The sequence below is a fragment of the Xenopus tropicalis genome, chromosome 1 (genome assembly GCF_000004195.4).
Source record: "Xenopus tropicalis strain Nigerian chromosome 1, UCB_Xtro_10.0, whole genome shotgun sequence".
In the NCBI taxonomy this organism is placed as follows: Eukaryota; Metazoa; Chordata; class Amphibia; order Anura; family Pipidae; genus Xenopus; species Xenopus tropicalis.
In genome coordinates this window covers 107552122-107572983 of record NC_030677.2, presented here as the reverse complement: position 1 = coordinate 107572983, position 20862 = coordinate 107552122, and the positions used below count along the sequence as shown (strand labels likewise).

At 37.7% G+C, this 20862-nt stretch overlaps 1 protein-coding gene across 1 annotated transcript; it reads right to left on the bottom strand.

Moving 5' to 3' along the window:
* Nucleotides 1–10960: 10960 nt before the first annotated feature.
* Nucleotides 10961–13372, bottom strand: foxe1 (forkhead box E1). The gene is made up of 2 exons (XM_002936683.4): nucleotides 13322–13372; nucleotides 10961–12879 (listed from the first exon to the last, which is right to left on the bottom strand). Exon 2 carries the CDS (start codon nucleotides 12550–12552, stop codon nucleotides 11419–11421), a length of 1134 nt encoding a protein of 377 aa, XP_002936729.1. The 5' UTR covers nucleotides 12553–12879; nucleotides 13322–13372; the 3' UTR covers nucleotides 10961–11418.
* Between the last annotated feature and the right edge of the window lie 7490 nt (nucleotides 13373–20862).

The window sequence follows — 20862 nt, the reverse complement described above, 5'->3', positions numbered from 1 at the left end:
TCACCTTTATACTGCAATAGGGATCTATAGAAACCAATGGTTCTGCAACCATCTATAGTTCTTCAACCAATGGTCCCACTTCAAATTTTTTTTTTTTTACATTATAGACAGTTGCCTCAGGAATGCTTGTTATCTTACAAATAGTTGTTAATTATATTATCCCATACAGAGGGCTCTCAACTGGGAGAGACTAATCAATATCTGGATATAACCATACAATGTCAGATTTATAACAATTTTTTTAACTATGTTTTAAGTACACATTTTTTATGATTTTTTAGTTGCTGTATTATGCCATGCCATGCGCAAGGACCTAAGTTGTCTTACAATTCTTATTATGCAACATTCCATCAGTGTTTTGGTTTGTGATCTAAAACCTTTGTGTTGTGCTTATAATGTCTTATACTGTAAAAGCATTCACGATCTATCCCCCCCAACCTCTTGGCATAAGAATATGTTCTATAGCTATATATTTAAAAGTAGGCATCCTATGCCCAACCTAGGAAATGTTTTGCAACAGGTTTTGAGCTTTTGATCACAATATGCTGTATTGAAGGCTGATATAAGTGTATCTATATGTAAACGTCTTCTGTTTCGCCCACATATGAGAGCCCATAGGGGTGATTTAATAGATTATATATGTAGTGATACACCTAGGGGCACATTTATTAAAGTACGACAGGTACGAAATACAAAAAATTCGTATTTGGTTGTATTGTGCATATTTTCTGCAAAATTTTTGTACCTTTGAGCGACTTTTTCATACTTTGCAACAAAATTTGTGCGACCAAATCGTATTGTCGCACCTAGTACGAAAGTTTCGGATTCATTCAAGCTTTGGTATTGTGACTTTCCTTGGGCCAGGTTGGAGCTGCAGAGTGCCATTGAGTCCTATGGGAGGCTTCCAAAATCATGCACAGAAGAATCACACTTTTTTCTTGTGTAAAATACTGTATTTTCCATATCCCATAGTGTGATGGGCACAGCTTTGGCTTGGATCCTTTTCTGCTCTCCCTGTAACTATTTCTTTGGTAGTGATTATTCATTCGCTTGGTTTTAAAGAAACCCTAACACCCCCTTAGCCTTTAAAGCCATTTAACAATGTAGCTGAATGTGCCATTCGGTCTTAATTACCCAAAGTTTTGGATAAACTCTCATTATTCTTTAATGGTGGTCTTATGCCTGATGCCTGGACTGATATTGGTCTGGGCAATCTCTCTTCTTTAAAAGCTGCAGGTAGGGGAGGGGTAAGCCTGTAAAACCAATGCTTTGGTCTTGGCAAGTTCTTACCTTATGAAAGCTAATGCCAGTAAAACAGGGGACCAGGGAATGTGTATTGATCAATCCCCTCTCTTTTCTGTGCTTATAGGTTACCAATATTGGAACTTCCCAATATGGGATCCTATAGGTCACTACTGAGCCTTGCAACTATATATCCCTTACTTTAATATGCAAAAAACACCAACTGGCCTTTACGTAAATAGGTTTTTAAAGAAGCAGTCAGTCAACAAACTAATAGGTTTCACTTGCCATTAACAAGTTACCCATATGTCCATTTTGAACAATTGCTACATCTCAGGTTACAGAAAGCAGTCAGCTATCCTTGGCCAATAAAGGTTATGTTTGCCTAAGTTGATTGAAAGGGAACACTGAAAAGAAAGGCAGACTCTTGTCTACATGAAAAAAAGCTGAGTGACTTCGGTTCAGAATCACCTCACCTTTTCTTTAGAATAAAAGTATTTAAAAAACTAGAACTGCACAGAATATTAAATTTTTGGGTTAGGTTTTACCAGCACTTTTAAAATGTTGGTGGAGAACCAGTGACTGGAGTAACCAAAAGTAAAATGAAAGCAGAATTCCATGGCAGCATTTGTAAATGCTGAATAGTTTGTCTCTTACTCTATTTGCACATTGATGGCAGAGGAAGCCAGAAACTGGAGGGACAACTGATTCAAGTAATGGATAAAAACAAAGTTCCAAAGCAGCATATTGATCAGAAGTCAGAGTCAAAAGATTGCTAACTAAGTCCAGATTCATCTAACCCAGCGTTTTTCAACCGCTGTTCCGCGGCACACTAGTGTGCCGCGAGATGTTGCCTGGTGTGCCGTAGGCAGGGCCGCAATTTTTACTTTCAAAGGGGGCCCGGCGATGCTACAGTTTTTCTTAGTAGCTCGGGCCCCCTTTAATAAAATCCGGGCCCTGTCATTGGTTGCGCCCCGTGTGTACGGGTGACGTCAGTACGAACGGGGCACAACGTTATAAAAGGGCCTGTGTGCGGTCGCGTGTAGGCAGAAGTGCAGAGGCGGCGCGCGTGAGGGGAAGATGCTGCTGAAGCCGCCGAAGAGTAGAAGTAAAATGCTGCTGGGCACCAATGTATTAGGGGGGGCCACGGGGCACACTGACTTATGGGGGCACTGCTGCTGGGCACCAATGTACTAGGGGGGCTGGCTCTTGGCACCAATGTACTGGGGGGCACTGCTGCTGGGCACCAATGTACTAGGGGGGCACTGCTCTTGGCACCAATGTACTAGGGGGGCACTGCTCTTGGCACCAATGTACTAGGGGGGCACTGCTCTTGGCACCAATGTACTAGGGGGGCACTGCTGCTGGGCACCAGTGTACTAGGGGGGCACTGCTCTTGGCACCAATGTACTAGGGGGCACTGCTGCTGGGCACCAATGTACTAGGGGGGCACTGCTCTTGGCACCAATGTACTAGGGGGGCACTGCTGCTGGGCACCAGTGTACTAGGGGGGCACTGCTGCTGGGCACAGAGTTTAATTTTTTAACATTTTCTAATGGTGGTGTGCCTCGTGATTTTTTTCATGAAACAAGTGTGCCTTTGCCCAAAAAAGGTTGAAAAACACTGATCTAACCAAATAAATTTACAGTTATTTTATCTGATAAAAGACAGGGATCAAAAAACAGAAGACATAGTCAGTGGCCTGGACAAAATTACTGACAGGATAAACAGGAACACCAGGCAATGTTTTTTAGATAAGATGTAGGTAACTCCATATACAGTGGCTTGCAAAAGTATTTGGCCCCCTTGAACTTTTCCACATTTTGTCACATTACAGCCACAAATATGAATCAATTTTATTGGAATTCCACGTGAAAGACCAATACAAAGTGGTGTACACGTGAGAAGTGGAACGAAAATCATACATGATTCCAAACATTTTTTACAAATAAATAACTGCAAAGTGGGGTGTGCGTAATTATTCAGCCCCCCGAGTCAATACTTTGTAGAACCACCTTTTGCTACAATTACAGCTGCCAGGCTTTTAGGGTATGTCTCTACCAGCTTTGCACATCTAGAGACTAAAATCCTTGCCCATTCTTCTTTGCAAAACAGCTCCAGCTCAGTCAGATTCGATGGACAGCTTTTGTGAACAGCAGTTTTCAGATCTTGCCACAGATTCTCGATTGGATTTAGATCTGGACTGTGACTGGGCCATTCCAACACATGGATATGTTTTGTTTTAAACCATTCCATTGTTGCCCTGGCTTTATGTTTAGGGTCGTTGTCCTGCTGGAAGGTGAACCTCCGCCCCAGTCTCAAGTCTTTTGCAGACTCCAAGAGGTTTTCTTCCAAGATTGCCCTGTATTTGGCTCCATCCATCTTCCCATCAACTCTGACCAGCTTCCCTGTCCCTGCTGAAGAGAAGCACCCCCAGAGCATGATGCTGCCACCACCATATTTGACAGTGGGGATGGTGTGTTCAGAGTGATGTGCAGTGTTAGTTTTCCGCCACACATAGCGTTTTGCATTTTGGCCAAAAAGTTCCATTTTGGTCTCATCTGACCAGAGCACCTTCTTCCACATGTTTGCTGTGTCCCCCACATGGCTTGTGGCAAACTGCAAACGGGACTTCTTATGGTTTTCTGTTAACAATGGCTTTCTTCTTGCCACTTTTCCATAAAGGCCAACTTTGTGCAGTGCACAACTAATAGTTGTCCTATGGACAGATTCCCCCACCTGAGCTGTAGATCTCTGCAGCTCGTCCAGAATCACCATGGGCCTCTTGGCTGCATTTCTGATCAGCGCTCTCCTTGTTCGGCCTGTGAGTTTAGGTGGACGGCCTTGTCTTGGTAGGTTTACAGTTGTGCCAATCTTTTTGTAGCCTAAGCCAGCTTTACATTTCTCAATAACTTTATCCCTGACCTGTCTGGTGTGTTCTTTGGACTTCATGGTGTTGTTGCTCCCAATATTCTCTTAGACAACCTCTGAGGCCGTCACAGAGCAGCTGTATTTGTACTGACATTAGATTACACACAGGTGCACTCTATTTAGTCATTAGCACTCATCAGGCAATGTCCATGGGCAACTGACTGCACTCAGACCAAAGGGGGCTGAATAATTACGCACACCCTACTTTGCAGTTATTTATTTGTAAAAAATGTTTGGAATCATGTATGATTTTCGTTCCACTTCTCACGTGTACACCACTTTGTATTGGTCTTTCATGTGGAATTCCAATAAAATTGATTCATGTTTGTGCCTGTAATGTGACAAAATGTGGAAAAGTTCAAGGGGGCCGAATACTTTTGCAAGCCACTGTATCTAGCTTTGAACCCATTATCCTATGGGACAATGTGCAAAGTGGATTGTAAAGTTTGTTCCAGGTCCATTAACCCACACTGAATTTTACTGTACACCTGTTTAAAGTTAAATATCTGCTTGATTGTTTGGGTTAAATAGACATGGTGGTAGCTTTGCACCTTATATTACATAAGTTGGTTGGCATGCTTAGAAACAATTGAATTGTCAGGGAAGTGCATTGCTCTTTTCATAATTAAGCCTCCAAGTTACACTTTTGCACCCTATAGTGAACCCAGCCTTTTGTATTTTACCCTTGAAAGATGATTAGCCCAGACATGCCAAATACATGGCATATATTTGCAGTAAAGGTTCAGCAGACATGCTTTCAGCATTCTTTCATTATTTCCATATTGTGCCACTTTTAGTAGCAATAAATAGACATGGATGGTGCAAACATAACTTACCTGCCTCTTATCCCTCAACAACACCTTCCAGCTGCCATACACATATGCTTTTCATTTGGATTAAAATATTTAAACAGCTTTTTCGTGGTTAACAGAATTGGCTGTCTAGGTGGGTGATTATATATGTGTTTGTTGTGTTTCTGCTTAAAAAGTGCTACCAATGTACACATAGCTTAACAAACGGCAGTACCGTAAAAAGCAACTTGCAACAACTATATAAACATTAGCACAAGAAGGCCACACTGCTTTTATCTTACCTTCCTTTCAGTTAGTGATGATGGACAGCTGGGTGATTTTTAAATCTGATGTTGTATTGAATTGCTACATTGAAAAGAATCATCAGGCAACCAGACAACTCTCAATGTGCACTGGAATTACTAAATTGCAAGCAGCCAATCACTTATTTCACCCTCCCTACAGCAGCAATGGTAGAATTATTTTGAGGGGGTGTCAGGTATGTCAGGTATGACACTAGGAAGTTTATGCAGTCTTGCTTTGTAAATTAAGAATTTCTTGCTTTAAGATTTTCTGAAAAAGAGGATAGCCTCTATTATTGGTATATTATATAAAATATAAAATTCAACTCTTCTAGTGCAGGGAGCGCAATTGGGAGAAGCGAAATTGTGAAAGCCGCCTCAGGTGCCTTTAGGTCTGGAAACACCCCTGATGGCTCCTTTAATATTTTGACAACATGAGGCCACAATGAGTGCAGGGTAACCAGCTCATGGATTGACCACAGAACTAGCCTAAGAGATCTGTTAAGAAAGATAGAACTTAGTATAAAAAACCAGTACCAGTAGGCTATTTGTGTACATAAAAATGAAAAAATAAACACTAAAGGGATAATTACATTGGAAAATAAAAGACTGATGGTCCATTTGGCTTGTTTATTTTTTGAGGGGAAAAACCCAGTAACACCACATATCAGAACCAGACTAAAGCTTCTGTCTCTGTTTTATTCATGCTAGGTTTTTTTGTAAATTAAATATGTTCCAATTGTCAGTGGAGTATAAAAGGACATGTTTGAATTTTTTCAGCTTAGATAGAATCAGCTAAAAGGTATTTCAGAAGTACTGGAGTGAAAGGTTGAAACCTGGACTGTGTGATTAATGCTTGAAAATGCCCTGGTGCAGAACAAAGCACAACATTTCCTTTTCTTGTTAGTGGAAAGATGTTTACAACAGGGAGTGGCCATTCTGATAAATGATATGAGCCAATGCTCTTATAGTATAGCAACCCTTTAAAGGCATTTGATATTATATGTTGCTACCATGTTGAATACCGATCTACAGAATAATTCTACTTAACTACTCCTTATGTGTTAGGTGTTCTTCTTGGGTGGGCAGATTTATCAGAATGTGAGTTTAGAGCTTAATACATAAAGATCACCCGCGTTCTATTCATTCTTATGGAATTTTTAGAAGCGTATTTATCAATGGATGAAAATTAGAGTTCACCATTTGATAAATACACTTCTAAAATCTGCCCCCATCTGTTTTACTGAGTAAATTAGAATCATGTGACAGAGCTTATTCATACATGCAATTATAAATGTAGAAATAAACTTTTTTGTAAAAAATTTACGTAATGACATACACAGTTAATAGTTGTAGAATTAACCTTTTTTTGTACATTTATTGCTCTGTGTGTCATTTTGCCTATGGCATAGTTTATAAAGGAAATGCTTTTTCTCAAAAGCTTTTCCTCATAATATATAGATATTTTTTTAAAAGGATCAAGTGCTACCGTACTTATCTTTTTTTTTTATATTTTTCAGATTTTAACAAATAAAAATTAATAAAATAACATGTACAATAAAGAAAAGATAGAGAAAAGTAAGCGTTACTTGTAGTTGATACAAGCTGTACAAAGGCATTCTCATCTTTTGTGACTTTTAAAAAGCTATACACAATTGATCTAATTCTTTCATAAAAATATTTTAGCTAAGTATCAAAGAACATTAGGGCAGATTCTGTAAATGTGCCCATGGTTGCATTAGACAGCCATGGGATTAGCTTGCAAAATTGGCTCTAATTTATGCAATGTGCCATGTGACACTGAAAAATACTCTTCAAAATATGAATGTACATTTAAAGTTACCTATTAGGTCATGTTGATCTTTTTTCGCTGATAGGGTTGCTATTGTAATTGTTACTTGAAGTCCCTAAACCTGACTGTTTTGTAAACCTGACAGTTATAGCTTCTAATGCTGATAGACTACAGCTGCACAGATACGGCAGCCCCCTCATAGATAAACAAGGGGGGTCAGATAGGTAATGTAAAAGTATTGGGCAAATACCTTTATAGCAAAATTCTAAAGCTCATGCAAAGACAATGTTATGAAAGTTGTAAAAACTGTTTTAATTTCTGGTGTCAGTATCTCTTTAAGTGGTAATATAATAAAAGTCACACTGTCTGAAACAAGTCTAGCAACCCGTAAGGACTTATTAGATGTTTGCTTTCATACAGGTGATCAGTAAACACTATGTGCTCTTGGGGTGCTATGGGATTTTAGATCTGGTGCAAACTTTGTCACTTTCATTAAATTTTATGCTTCCGTAGCCAACAAACCACACACATTTCAATCTAAACAATACCATCATTAATAATTCATTGTCCAAGGTTGTACCGTCAGAATAGTAGACCCAGCTGCTGCTGCTGCTGGTGACAGTGATCAGGACTGTAGAGGGTTACGGTGTATCTTTCAGGTATACATTAGAATAACTGAAGTAAGAAAGATTTGCAGCCAACAAGATAGTCAGGAATTACCTATAACATTACCATGATTCTTCATCGACTGCTGCAGAAACAGATAATGATTTCATTAAATCCAGATTCTTACTTCTGGCAATTAAGATCTTTTTATAGATATGCTAGGTTAATAGTCTTCTTTATTAAAGGTTCTTGGGAATTGTTACTTTAGATATGGACATTTTTAGTGGATTATGCATTACTGCAGCACCATGGGACCATGGGTTAAGGACTCACTCCCCCAACCACATTTGGGTGTGATTGTGTTCAGTCAAATGTACTTTCTTCTACCTGAGGAAGGGCACTTTCCTTTTTCTGAAATAAATGTGGTTGTAAGCCTTGCAGCTTCCTTATCTATGTTGCCTGAACTTCCTACACACTGTGGACAGGATTGTATAGGGCCCAGAAGAATCCCTGCTAATGTGAACTATCAGTATATGTTTGTGATATTGAAGTATACAAAGATTTTACTGTAGCTCATACTCTGTCTAAAAACAACTCATGAAATCAAACTTTTGGATTTACATATTTTAATATCAAAATGAAAATACAAATTTACATAAAGCTTTTACTTTAAAAAAAAAAAAATCCAGAAATACATTGCCAAAAGTACAAAACACATATTTAACTCATTAAAAAAAACTACAGTCATATAACAAATATCAAAACAAAGCAATCTGATTCAAAATTGCTGCCATTCCACCAATATAATTCAGAAATTATATCTTTACAACTTGAAAAAAAACCTAAAAAACTCCAAATAAGGTGAAACTTCTTGTATTTGAATTCTGGTAAGATGTACCTTGATATTTTATTGCCAGCTAAATGAAACAGAAAACCCATAGTTAATGTGGATACAATTTTCATTGAAGACTGACGTAGATAAGAATGAGGGTCTACACATTGCACACAAGGCATAGACTAACAACATATACTTCAATTCAGTAGTTACGCTGCATGTTTCCCTGTGGTGTCTGGGCAGAACGATTTTATTTGCCAACAATTAGGAGAGAAAAGGTTCAGAGATGCCTAAAAATATAATAAACTGTTCTGAGGCCTTATATTTGTTATACAGTATATAAAGTCTCTGCATTTCATAATACTTAGTTTACTTTGCATGACATTATTAAAGAGTATTCTTCCTGCAATCTATATTGCTCATTACATGTAATGAATGGAACAGTAATACCTTTTGTTTTACTGACACACACCTGAAATAATGTTATAAATAGCTCAATTCAATTTATACATTGAAAATAATCTTATTTAAAAATACGTTATTTATTTAGTATAATGCATAATTTATTCAGGGTAACACACAGATTAGGTGTAAAGATTTTTTAGAATAGAAAGGTTCTTCAAAAAAAATTTGGCCCAATTATTGTTCACTTTTTTCTCTTTTTTGTGACACTTTTTCTTTACGTACAGGAGCAATGAATTGATGTTTTGAGAAGATACTGTAGGCGATTGTAGAAATTGGGGGGGGGTAAGAGAAACATATAGTTTCAACAATCAGCAGGAAACTGAATCACAAATGCTGATGAGTTTGTAAGGGATCTAATGCAGGGCCCATTTAATCTTCTTCTATTTTAATAATAGAAATGGACTTTTGATAGCAGAAATTGCACTATTTTGCAGTATAACTAACAATACAAAATTGAATTTATTATAAAAAAAACCTTTCATGTTGTATCTAGAATGCTCCAAAAGCAGTGAATGACCTTCTCCACCTGGTTTCTTTATATAAATAATATTTTTTTACTGATGCCCTTTACCACCTTAGTAATACTTGTACCTGAGATTAACTGCTAAAAGATAATTGCAAAACAACTGCATTGTATTTTTTAATTGTTTAAATGTTTTTAGTAGATATCAGGCATGCTGATATGAAAAGACCCCCTTATACCAGAAAATCCAAAGTATTCTGAATAATATATCGTATACCTGTTTATGCTGTTTTTGTTTGAAGACCCTCTCCAACTACAGTATAGCAAATGCAATGAGAAAATCTATTGCTGTATGAACATACAGCAATAGATTTTCTCATTGCATTTCTAACCGTATTAAATATTTGTGAACTGTATATTACCCTTAAAAAGAATATGTCGTTCAAGTAACCAAATAACCATTGCATTTAATCTGCTGGAACGCTTCTTCCTTTTTATTTGAATTTCTAACAGGCCTCCCTGTATTCCATCTTAGACACCTTAACATTTACTTATAGAACCTGGGGTTATTAAGCCTGCATAGACTGCCGCTAAATAAGAACTCTCATGATCCTTCCAAAGTTGTTTATATATTCTACCATATTTACCTTAGTGTCTTATTCATTGGCAATGATGGAAAACGGCAGTTATCTGGATGCTAAACTCAGGGAAAGTGATACCGTTTGTTCCTATGCCAGTGAGGGACTGCCCTAAGTACAGGATAAGGCTTAGGAGGAATACACCAGTTCCACATCTGATAGATAGTCTGCAACTCAAAAATCCTGCTATAGAATTTAAACAAAATCTGTTTCCAGTTTCCTATGAAAGAAGAATAACTTTGCTGTGAATATGAATTAATTTGATAAGAGAAAAAAGCATGCGTGCATCTATACACAGATTACATAGAAAAGTGTTAATGTGTTTAATGTGGCAATAAACCTTTAGAGCAGCTGTGAAATAAAATGTGTGGTTTACATATGCAGTTGCACATCTATCTAAGGAGCCAGAGCAGAAGATAAGAGGCAGCTGGTACTAGATTCATTCTACTCATAGCTTCAGTAGCAGTAACTTAGAGAAAAAGCTTGGTGGCAGTGCAATGAAAGGAGTTGGGCTGTCACATCATTTAGGACACAGTTGAAGCGCTTCACATTTCTCCGACAATAGATCACAGTGTAGTCATAATGCAAGTATTTTCTTTAAAAAATCTTCCTGTTTAAAGCAGAAACTATTAGATACTGTAAGTTTGTAGCTGTGCTATTTAACACACAGCTATATATAATCTCATATATGCAGCAATTTCTCATAATAATACCACATACATAAAGAAAAATGAATTTTTACTTTTATGAGCAATGTAAAAAGGAAGGAACTTTCCCAGGGAAAATAAGTGCAATGTTTTGAATCAGAATGATTTTCCTGCATTGAGATACTTCAGCAACTTTCAGTTTTGCTCCTAAGCTTGTATTATTCATACTCTCTCTGCTTTTTTTCTTCTTTTTTTTTGGTTTTATATCAACATCAATAAGACATATTCACTTATCATACTCATATGAATATCGTATAAAAAAGACTCATAAGGGGCATGAAAAAGTTAGACTTTGTTATTAAAGCTGTTAAAATATATAATACATAATTACTGCATAGTACAAAAATATTTCATTTGTCATCCCATAGGGAAAAATAAAGGCTAATTAATCAATATGACTGTAAGAGAATGGTAATTTGCCTTTACATGGCTGCCCAGCTAAGGGTGTAATCAGCAGACCATGGTCACTGTGACTTCACTTGCCAGACTGCCCTGTTCTCTTGTACTGGCTTTATCATTCTCATTACACAGTAAAGAATATGCCTTATTTGGCAGAATGATGGAAATCCTGCTGATACATGCTAATTAAAATTAACATGGTGTGTTAATAACCCTTGCAGTTCAAATTCAAGCATTTAACCCTGCATCAAACAGCAGGCACAAACCTTTCCATGTTCCCAGAATATGTGGCATGGCGCAGGTAAGCATTGGTGCCACCCAACTGCCCATTGCTATTATAGGTAGTCAAGGAGGTATACTGCCCAGGTGACATTCTACCATAGAAGTCCACAGCATCACTGTTCATTGGAGGAGATGTTGGCATGGGCAGCCGGCTCGCACTGCCAAACAATTGAGCATTACTATGTGGGTAAGAGCTCTGGTTCATCTGCAAGTGACTATTAGGCACTGAGTAGGAGTAAGGGTTGGTAGACCTGGGCAGCATGGTGCCACTACCAGCTTGGCTACTATAAGTGGACCCTCCATAGTTGCAGGAGCTGGAAGAAGTTGAATTGACTTCAGGGCTGATGGATCGGTTGGGTTGCTGTGCATGTTCAGACCCACTGTGCCCTATAAGGGTGTTGATGCTAAACACCCTGGGCTGGGCAGAGCTGAAGGCAGGAGAAGATGATGGATAGTACACTGAGGAGTGTGGGGCTATCTGCTGACTGTAGCTGGGACTCATTGTCATATTTGGATACACTGTGTTGGGATAAGTTGCTCTTGCAACCTGCAGGGGTGAAAACATACTGGTGTCATGTATGTAGGCTGGATAAGTGGTTAAGTCAGTTCTCTTGAACCTCTTCCTTCTTCTCAAGAAACTGCCACTGTCAAACATATCTTCAGCATTGGGGTCTAGAGCCCAGTAGTTTCCTTTACCCGGCCTGCCTGGCTCTCTGGGGATCTTAATGAAGCAGTCATTTAGTGTAAGATTGTGTCTAATTGAATTCTGCCACTTTTTGGAGTTGTCCCTGTAAAAAGGGAACCTCTCAGTAATAAACTTGTAGATTCCGCCTAATGTCAGCTTACGGTCTGTGGAGTTAGCAATGGCCATAGCTATAAGAGCAATGTAGCTATATGGAGGCTTTCCTTTCTGGAGGGGTCTCTTTCTTCTCCTTCCCTTAGGGGTGTCCTCTCCCTCAGACCCACCATTGGACATGCTTGCTTCAGGGGCTGGATCCTTCTCTACTTTTACCACAGGCATGGTTAAACCACTGGCCTGTTGCAAACTAGCACCAGCAGCAGTGGCCCTAGTAGGAGACTGTTGGTTCTCTGCAGTCATCCCACCTTCTAGCAACAGGAATTCTCCACAGCTGGTGCTGCCTCCTATATCAGTGCAAACAGTTGACAGTGATTTAAACACTGTACCAGTTTGTAACTTTTTATGGGTCCTCAGAGCTTGTTGGTTCTCTGTGATAAATGATTATAATCCCAAGAAGTAAAAGCTGCACAGTAGGTTACAAAACTGAAGGCACCGAATCCAAAGACCAGAAACTTAGATGTGGGTTTAATAGAAGGGATGAGCTGGTTTTCTTTATTGAAACATAGTTCCTGCATCCAGGCTTACTCAACCACTTGTTCCCAGGATTCACTGGGCTAGCAAAGTATTCTGTAAAATAAATTGTATAAGAAAATTGATAAATGACCTTATATAAATATGCAGATTGCAATCTGAGCTTGAGAGATGCCATGCACATTTTATCAAAATAATCACAAGAAACATTAAGGGTATAGGGATAGATTCATATACAGAATAGTCATGGAACTGTTACATACACATTTATAGACAGGAATTGCAGTCCCCACAGCATTTTTCCTGCTCATTTTACAGTTTAAAATGAAAAAGGATAAATATAATACAATTTTAAACAAGATTTTACAAATACGAACCAGCTATCGCTTTAAAGTCCCCTAAATTTAGAGGGTATATTCAGCATAGATAATGTGGTCAATAACACAGTATCACTTAGTTGTATAAATAAAACTAGCATGGGATACAGTAATATGGATGCAAGTTACTACTGGGTACAAAAGTATACACATAACCTTACCTGGAGGGGAGAGAGGTGCTGGTACAGCCTGTGTGCATGTGAGACTCAGCTGTATTGTTACCTTGCCTCTCAGCACCCTGCCTTTATATAGTACTACAGGTAAAGCCTGCCTACCTCTGTGTCACAATAAAAGTCCCGTCACAGACACACCTGGAATCCTTGTGTAGGAACCAAAGGACAGCAAAAATAAGAGCTCTCTGCTGCATAACCTTCAGAACTGTGTGACAGAGAACTCAAACTTTTATGCTCAAAGGATTTCTACATTGGTAGGTATTATTATTGATTGATTTACAATATATATATATATATATATATATATATATATATATATATATATATATATAAATATACGCATAGATACTCACAGGACTTAAAAGTGTGGTGAAAAAGAAATAAAGTTTGTTATTCAACGTTTCGGTCTTTTATTCTTTTTATTTGGTCTTTATTTCTTTTTCACTATACTTTTAAGTCCTATAATTGCCCTGCTTTATATGACATTCTATATTTACTCTTTTGCAGTGTGCACCCAGGCACTCTCTCTAATAATTGAGTGCAGCTATTTTTTGCATATATATATATATATATATATAAAATAGGTTAAAAGGGGCAGTTATGTCTTTGGTTGCAATACATGCCACTGTAGATTAAACAAACATTGTAATCTGCTCCCAAATCACATTGTATTTACCCCAATTAAAGGCTTGCCGGCAATAACTACGTGGATAAGGTTAAACTTCCATGTGACTGCTTAGCCTGTGCTGATGGGCTGCATGCAAAAACAATCACGTTTATCATTACCTGTGAACATATATATATATATATATACACATGTATGTATGTATATATACTTATATATATATATATACTTAAATATCTGTAGTGTGTTTTATGTTATCTTTACACTTTTTTTTTTTTTTTTAAAGTGTCATTTTTTTGTCACCAAGAGTTCATGCTGGGATTTATCTGTACAGTAACTCCTTGTTTGCTATAGTGTGAGTAGGCAATAATAATAATAATAATAGTTGCATAAATGACTGTCTTACATTAATATTTAGGGCAAATTCTCAAAAGATAACTTATGGACTGTTTAGTATATTAATATACCCTGCACTGCCTGCATTCCTTCACAGCTGTCATTTCTTTCCTGTATTGAATTGAACACTTAAAAAAAAAGAAACATTAACCTAATAGTAACCACTGCACAACCATACTCATTTTTACATTCTTTTCATAGTATTAAATAATTGCTATTGGTAGGGTATTGGTAAGTTAATTTGTGTAGTTTCATTTGACATAGTAGAAGTAGGTGTTGAAACCTAGTGCAGTTTATACTGATTTGCCAGTTATTATGCTAAAAAAACACTATTGAACTTATTATTGAGGATATACAGGTATTATTGTATTTTATGAGTATACTCTATGTATATATATATATATATAGCAGTAGGTTCACTTCATACATCCTGGCACTAAACACTCCCGACATCGGGTTCCACGATCATTCTCCAGCTAAGCCACCTGAGGGTGGTAAGGTCGTGAATCACGTAGCCTCCTCTAAGGCTAGCACCTGGCACACTAACCCCTGAGCAATGAGGGGCTCCCTGTCACACATCGACTGGCACAGGTAACGCACTGGTTACCATGGAAACCCGCTTATATAGTTGGGACACTAAAGGTGCCGGTCAGGGACCAATGCCTGTCACAAGTACTTGTCCCCCCTAAGCAGGAGGCTAAGTGCTCCCCCAGCCGACCCCGAACAACTAGCCGCATATACATTCAGCGCTACAGCGCTGTGGTAACCATGGTTACCCGCTCGTAGGACTCCCCGGGAGCCGCTCATGTCTGAACAAAAGCGGCCATGTACTGTACTGTGCGAAACGGTTATGACCAATATCTCTGAGGCATGAACTGTCTCTGGCCCCTTGTGTACCTATCATGTAAGTTCTATGATGACAACAATTGAGCACAGCAAAACGTACGATTGACGATCCTGTAGAATGTGCGAGTGGGAGTTGCAGTTCAGCAATGACAGGTGTCTATTTCTGTTCTCTCTGTTCTTACTCTTTACACTTAAATTATATTTCTTTTATTGGATTAATATGTGTGTATTAATGTTTGTTTTTTATGTATTACTCTAGATGTTTTTTTTTTTTTTTTTTTGATTACTTTTGCACTAAAGGGGGAGGGAATCACCAAATACACTAAGGTATGACGTCACCATAGGATTTTGGCGCCATTTTGGGTTTAAGAGTGGGTGTGTTGCATTGCCTGTACACTTTGAGAAAGGCTGTGGACTCAGCCGAAACGTTAGTCTGTCACAATAAATACCTTTTATTTTCACTAAGACCTGTGAGTGCGGCATCTATATTCAATTATCCTATACAATTTTGTATACTGCACCCAGGCATCTGAGATCCTCTATAAACGTGAGTGCCTGCTTTTCTCCTTTTTGATTTATATATATATATATATATATATATATATATATATATACTGCCTTCATAATAATCAAAACGTTTATTTAAGTCAATGTTTTGGTCCTCATAGGGACCTTCTTGCGAAGGACCCTGCACACTTATTCAAAATATTATTACAAAAGTTACCTGCATTATTATTATATTGTTTTTTATGTTAAGTTATGGGAGAGCACCAGCCTATATGCATGGGACTATATATAAATATATAAAATGTTTGAAAAAATTCTGATGCACATCAGGAATTTTAACAAAAAATATACCTGGGACGCACCTAAATAAGTGTGTGCCTAAGCATTTAATTTTATATATATATAATGTACATTTTGGTTTGTTTGTTTGCGCAATTATGCTTGTAGGAGTTACAAACGTTACACAATTTGACACCGCTAACTGGATTTTTTCATATATAATGTTAAATCCTAAAAGAAGTGATTGACGTTATTCATTGCAGAGCTACAGGAAACAATAGTGCTATCTAAATAAATACCAATAAAAAGAAAAAAATCCATTGCTCTTTCTAATCCACTGTTTGAGCGTTCCCTTGTTAGAACAAATGCAGATGTAACCGCTTGGATAAATGTGTACACTGATTTAACCCCTAGGGTTTAAGGTATGTAGGCTGTTTTATATTACTAAATAAACGTTCATAAGCACAGCCTGAGAATTAAAAAGCACAGTAATATTTTGCAAATACACAAACACTGAAAGTAAATATCTTGTTGCCTTGCTTTGCTACTCTAGTTACATTATTTATTCTGGTGCTGTTGGTTTATACAAATCTCATTTTCTGCCAACTCTGTCTTTTGCCAAAGAAAACGTTATTTTAGTTTTCCAGTCCATACGTATGGGATTCAAAACACATACAATGTCAATAAAACTGCCATGCTTAATGCTAAAATATGCACTGTATCTAACAGAAACATAGAATAATATCATATTGGAAGGTGAGGTACAGATGAGATTTTTACACTGAATTTAGAAACAATGGCGATGCATTATTGACCTAAAGAATTACAAAAAGGATTTCCAGATTGGTTTTGTCATCATAATTTTTTAAACATTTATGATATTAAAATTGCAGTGTGGGACACCTAGTGGGGAAATGGAGGTAAGATGTTCTGCAGAATTCTGGGTGTAGGTTTGCAGGCAGAAGACTGTAATTTGTTCAGTAATATGCTAAGGGGATATAACAGGGGCAAAGTTTAATCCAAGCCAAGTAACCTATGGCAGACAAACGGATCAGTGCCTTTATAACTATGTGCTAAAATCACCCATAGCATATTCCGTAGAGTTCACTGGCAATGGCCTAAGACTGGCAGGACTGGCGGTGTCAGACAGTTGTTGCCTGAAAACATGCGCTAGAGGGCCTTAATGTAGTAAATGGCTGACAAGCAAAGTCAAATGCAATTTAGCTCAGGGAAATAGCAGGGGGGCATTGCCCATTTGTGTCTGTTAGTTACCCCTCCCATATAGATTGTAAGCTCTACGGGGCAGGGACCTCCTTCATCTTGTGTTTCTGACTCTTATTGCAACTGCACCTTGTATTTATTGTATTTATTGTTGTACTTTGTATTTATCCATTATCTTTTGTATTTATCCATTATCTTTAACCCCCTGTCTGTATTAATGAATTCTACTGTACAGCGCTGCGTACATAAGTAGCACTTTATAAATAAAGATATACATACATACATACATTTTTGGGGTATTTTTTTCTGCATGCTAAAAAGCATAGGGTACAAATTGCTTGAAATCCACCATGTGTACCATTGGCCTAACTAGAGCAAACTTTGTGCTGCCTATAACCTTACCACATACAGTAAGCCATATGATTCATTTACTAACATGCTAAATTCTAGCTGTTTGATGTGGGTTACAACACTGGTCCAATTTAGCACCACAACATTATTATAAGTAAATCTTTAATTAATTATAGTTAGTATAATGACTAGAGGATATAGTTTCCCATATACCTCTTATTTCCTCAAATGGAGGTTGTCTCCTATTATGAAAACTGACTTTTAAAAAGATTAGTCCTCTATATCACTCTTCCCCTGTTCTGAATTCTCAAATATGAAGCACTATAAGCCATGCCATGCTCAAACTCCTATTAAGATCTATAAAGATTTTTTGGTTCATCTGTGGAAATAATGTGTTGGCTTGATAAACACAGGAGATTGCAACACAGAATTCATAGGACGCCAGTTTATCACTTTTCTCAGGCTTCCCTCTGTATAAAGTCTAAAGAGAAATACCAAAGAAATGCTGCTATAAGTAGCACAATGTGGTCTGACCTGATTGGTTTCTATTCACTAAGAACAGCTGCTGCTTTCATACTTCAAATTTGCAATCATATCTTCCATATATGTACTCCTAATAGCAAAAATATGAATGCATTTGAACTATATATATATGATATGTATTCACTGCAAATCAAGTGCCCTGATTGAAGTCAGAAGTAGTTTCCATTGATCCTATTTTAATGTAGCACTGCATGTGAATATGTAAGACAAATAAACAGATGTAGATATTTGAATAAACAATGTAATAATTCAGAGCACTAAACATGCAGTAAGAGGTAAGTTTGTTGTTCATGGACTGGTGCATAAGCAAACCAGAGGAAAACAATCTGGCTTATAAGTAATCCACTTAAATAAACAGCAACATATGAAGGTTTATTTTTTAACTCGATTTTCTGCTTTTCTGTATCTTTACCTTCTTATCTGACAGTGGGAGCTGCCAGCTACATTGCCTTTAAAAGCAGACATCCTGTGTAGACAGAACTATATGTTTAGTGCCTCTAGAGAAGCAATTGCTTTAGCAGTCTAAGAGGAGTTACTTAGTTGAGGTAAGTGATATGGCAGCTCTCTGAACTAGGTAGAGATTTAAAAACACCATAAGAGAAAAGGCGATTCAGTTGTAAGCAGCAGCTCTTACTTATGAATACAGGTGGCTGGTTAAGATAACAAATAACATTGTCAGAGAGCAATTAGTAGTTTCCTCATTAAACATGAAACACACCTACCTTCCTTCCTATTAGGAGTGTCTGCCCAGGGGCTTATCTACAACTCATCCTGCAACAGCTTCTCTAGGCGTGGCTGAACCCAAAGCAACTTGCTTCTAAATGGAGTGATGAGTTCCATAACACAGACAGATGATAGTTATGCTATAAGATCAGTGGTAAGGACCGTTCCTTATGTGACATACCAATACACCATAACATTGTTTTTTTAAAGAAAAAAAGAAACAAAGTTTCATGGGGGTTAAAGCTTAAACATCTCTGAAATAGTCTACATCTATGTTTGTTAGTTGGCAGATATTATCACCATTATCGTCAGCTTTAGTTGGCCACCAACACAATGGTCCAAATCAGCTGTTCAGATTGTTTGGTCCTTGGACCAATGATCAGATCATAAAGCATATGCAGGTCCTGCAGGAGAGGGCTACCTCAATGTTCCAAAGCAGTACTTGCCCAATACTGATTTCTAACCTGCCCAATAATTATATGGATGTTTTTTGGCCATGCATAAATTATTGAATGCAAAGACATGCAAAGATCATTTTCATGGCCATACACATGGCCAGTAAGTTCTAAATCTGGAATTGGCAGTTTATATAAGCCTATGCATGTCCATCTTAAATGGATGTCACCTTTATATTGCAATTGGGTATGATTTACACAACAATATTTTGCCCAGTTATTTTTATTTTTGGTGATTTTTGGATGATTCAGCTTTTTCTTCAGCTGTCTGAAGAAGTAACTGTAACTATAACATTGTAGCCACACAAAGCAATAGTTTTTTGGTGCTGGGGTCAGTGACGCCAATTTTAAAGACTAGAAAGAGGCAGAAAAAGAAGGCAAACAATTCAAGAACTATTAAAAAATGAAGACCAAAAAGTTGCTAAAATTGGCCATTCTGCAGAATGTTTAAAGATAATTTAAGATGAACTGCTACTTTAAGGCTAGAACGTTATATCTCTTAAGCCCTCTCTCTAATCTCACAAATTTAAAAAGAAATTGCTATAAGTTTATGCAGTTCAGCACCACTAATAAGTACACTCCTTTTGATGTAAGAAGGAGGGATCTAGATCAATGAAGTTGCAAAAACATCAATTTCATTACAAATTCACTTATTTCTTCAAACAAACGTACAACACAAACAAACAAGACTCATTTTGCTTAGTACACAAACTTGGTTAAGATGACTCAGTCCATGACCATAAAAAAACATACAAGAGAGCAAACAATTCCAGAAAGGCTTTTGTTTTTGGTACACATGTATTAAGTGTTTGGCAGGTTTATTTTGCAAGCATTTGTTTGGCTACTGGGTAAATGCAACTGTTTACAGAGTAATAACTGTATATTGTAGCAATATGTTGGTGCCTATGCAAAGCCATTCAAAGTTGTGGCACCTCAGACATTTTCCATCAGACCTAAAGTGTGCATAAGGCCATTGTAATTACCTGGGCCCCCAGAAAAATCATTTTGGGTCCCGCATTCATTTTTGGAATAGGACATTTTAAAAAACATATATTGAAAATGCTTCTTGATCACTTCCCTGCTGGGCCCTATGAGAGATGGGCCCAACACAAAAGGCCACCCAAAGCAAGCCCTCAGTGTATCCACCCCTTTTCTGCCTCTCTCTCCCTCACCCTCTACACCAGTGATCCCCAACCAGTGGCTCGGGGCAACATGTTGCTCACCAACCCCTTGGATGTTGCTCTCAGTGCCCCCAAACCAGGTAGTTATTTTTGAATTCCTGACTTGGTGGCAAGTTTTGGTTGAATAAAAACAAGATTTACTACCAAATAAAGCCTCCTGTAAGCTGATAGTGTGCATAGAGGCTGCATAATAGCCAATCTTAGCCCTTATTTGGCACCTCCATGAACTTTTATGGTGCTTGTGTTGCTCTCCAAGTCTTTTTACATTTCTCTGTTGCTCACGAGTAAGAAAGGTTGGGGACCACTGCTCTACACTCACCACTACTGATCCCCCCCTCTGCCTTTGCTTAGTATATGCCTCTTCTGTCTTCTGGGTACAAATTTATTTAAAGATAAACAATT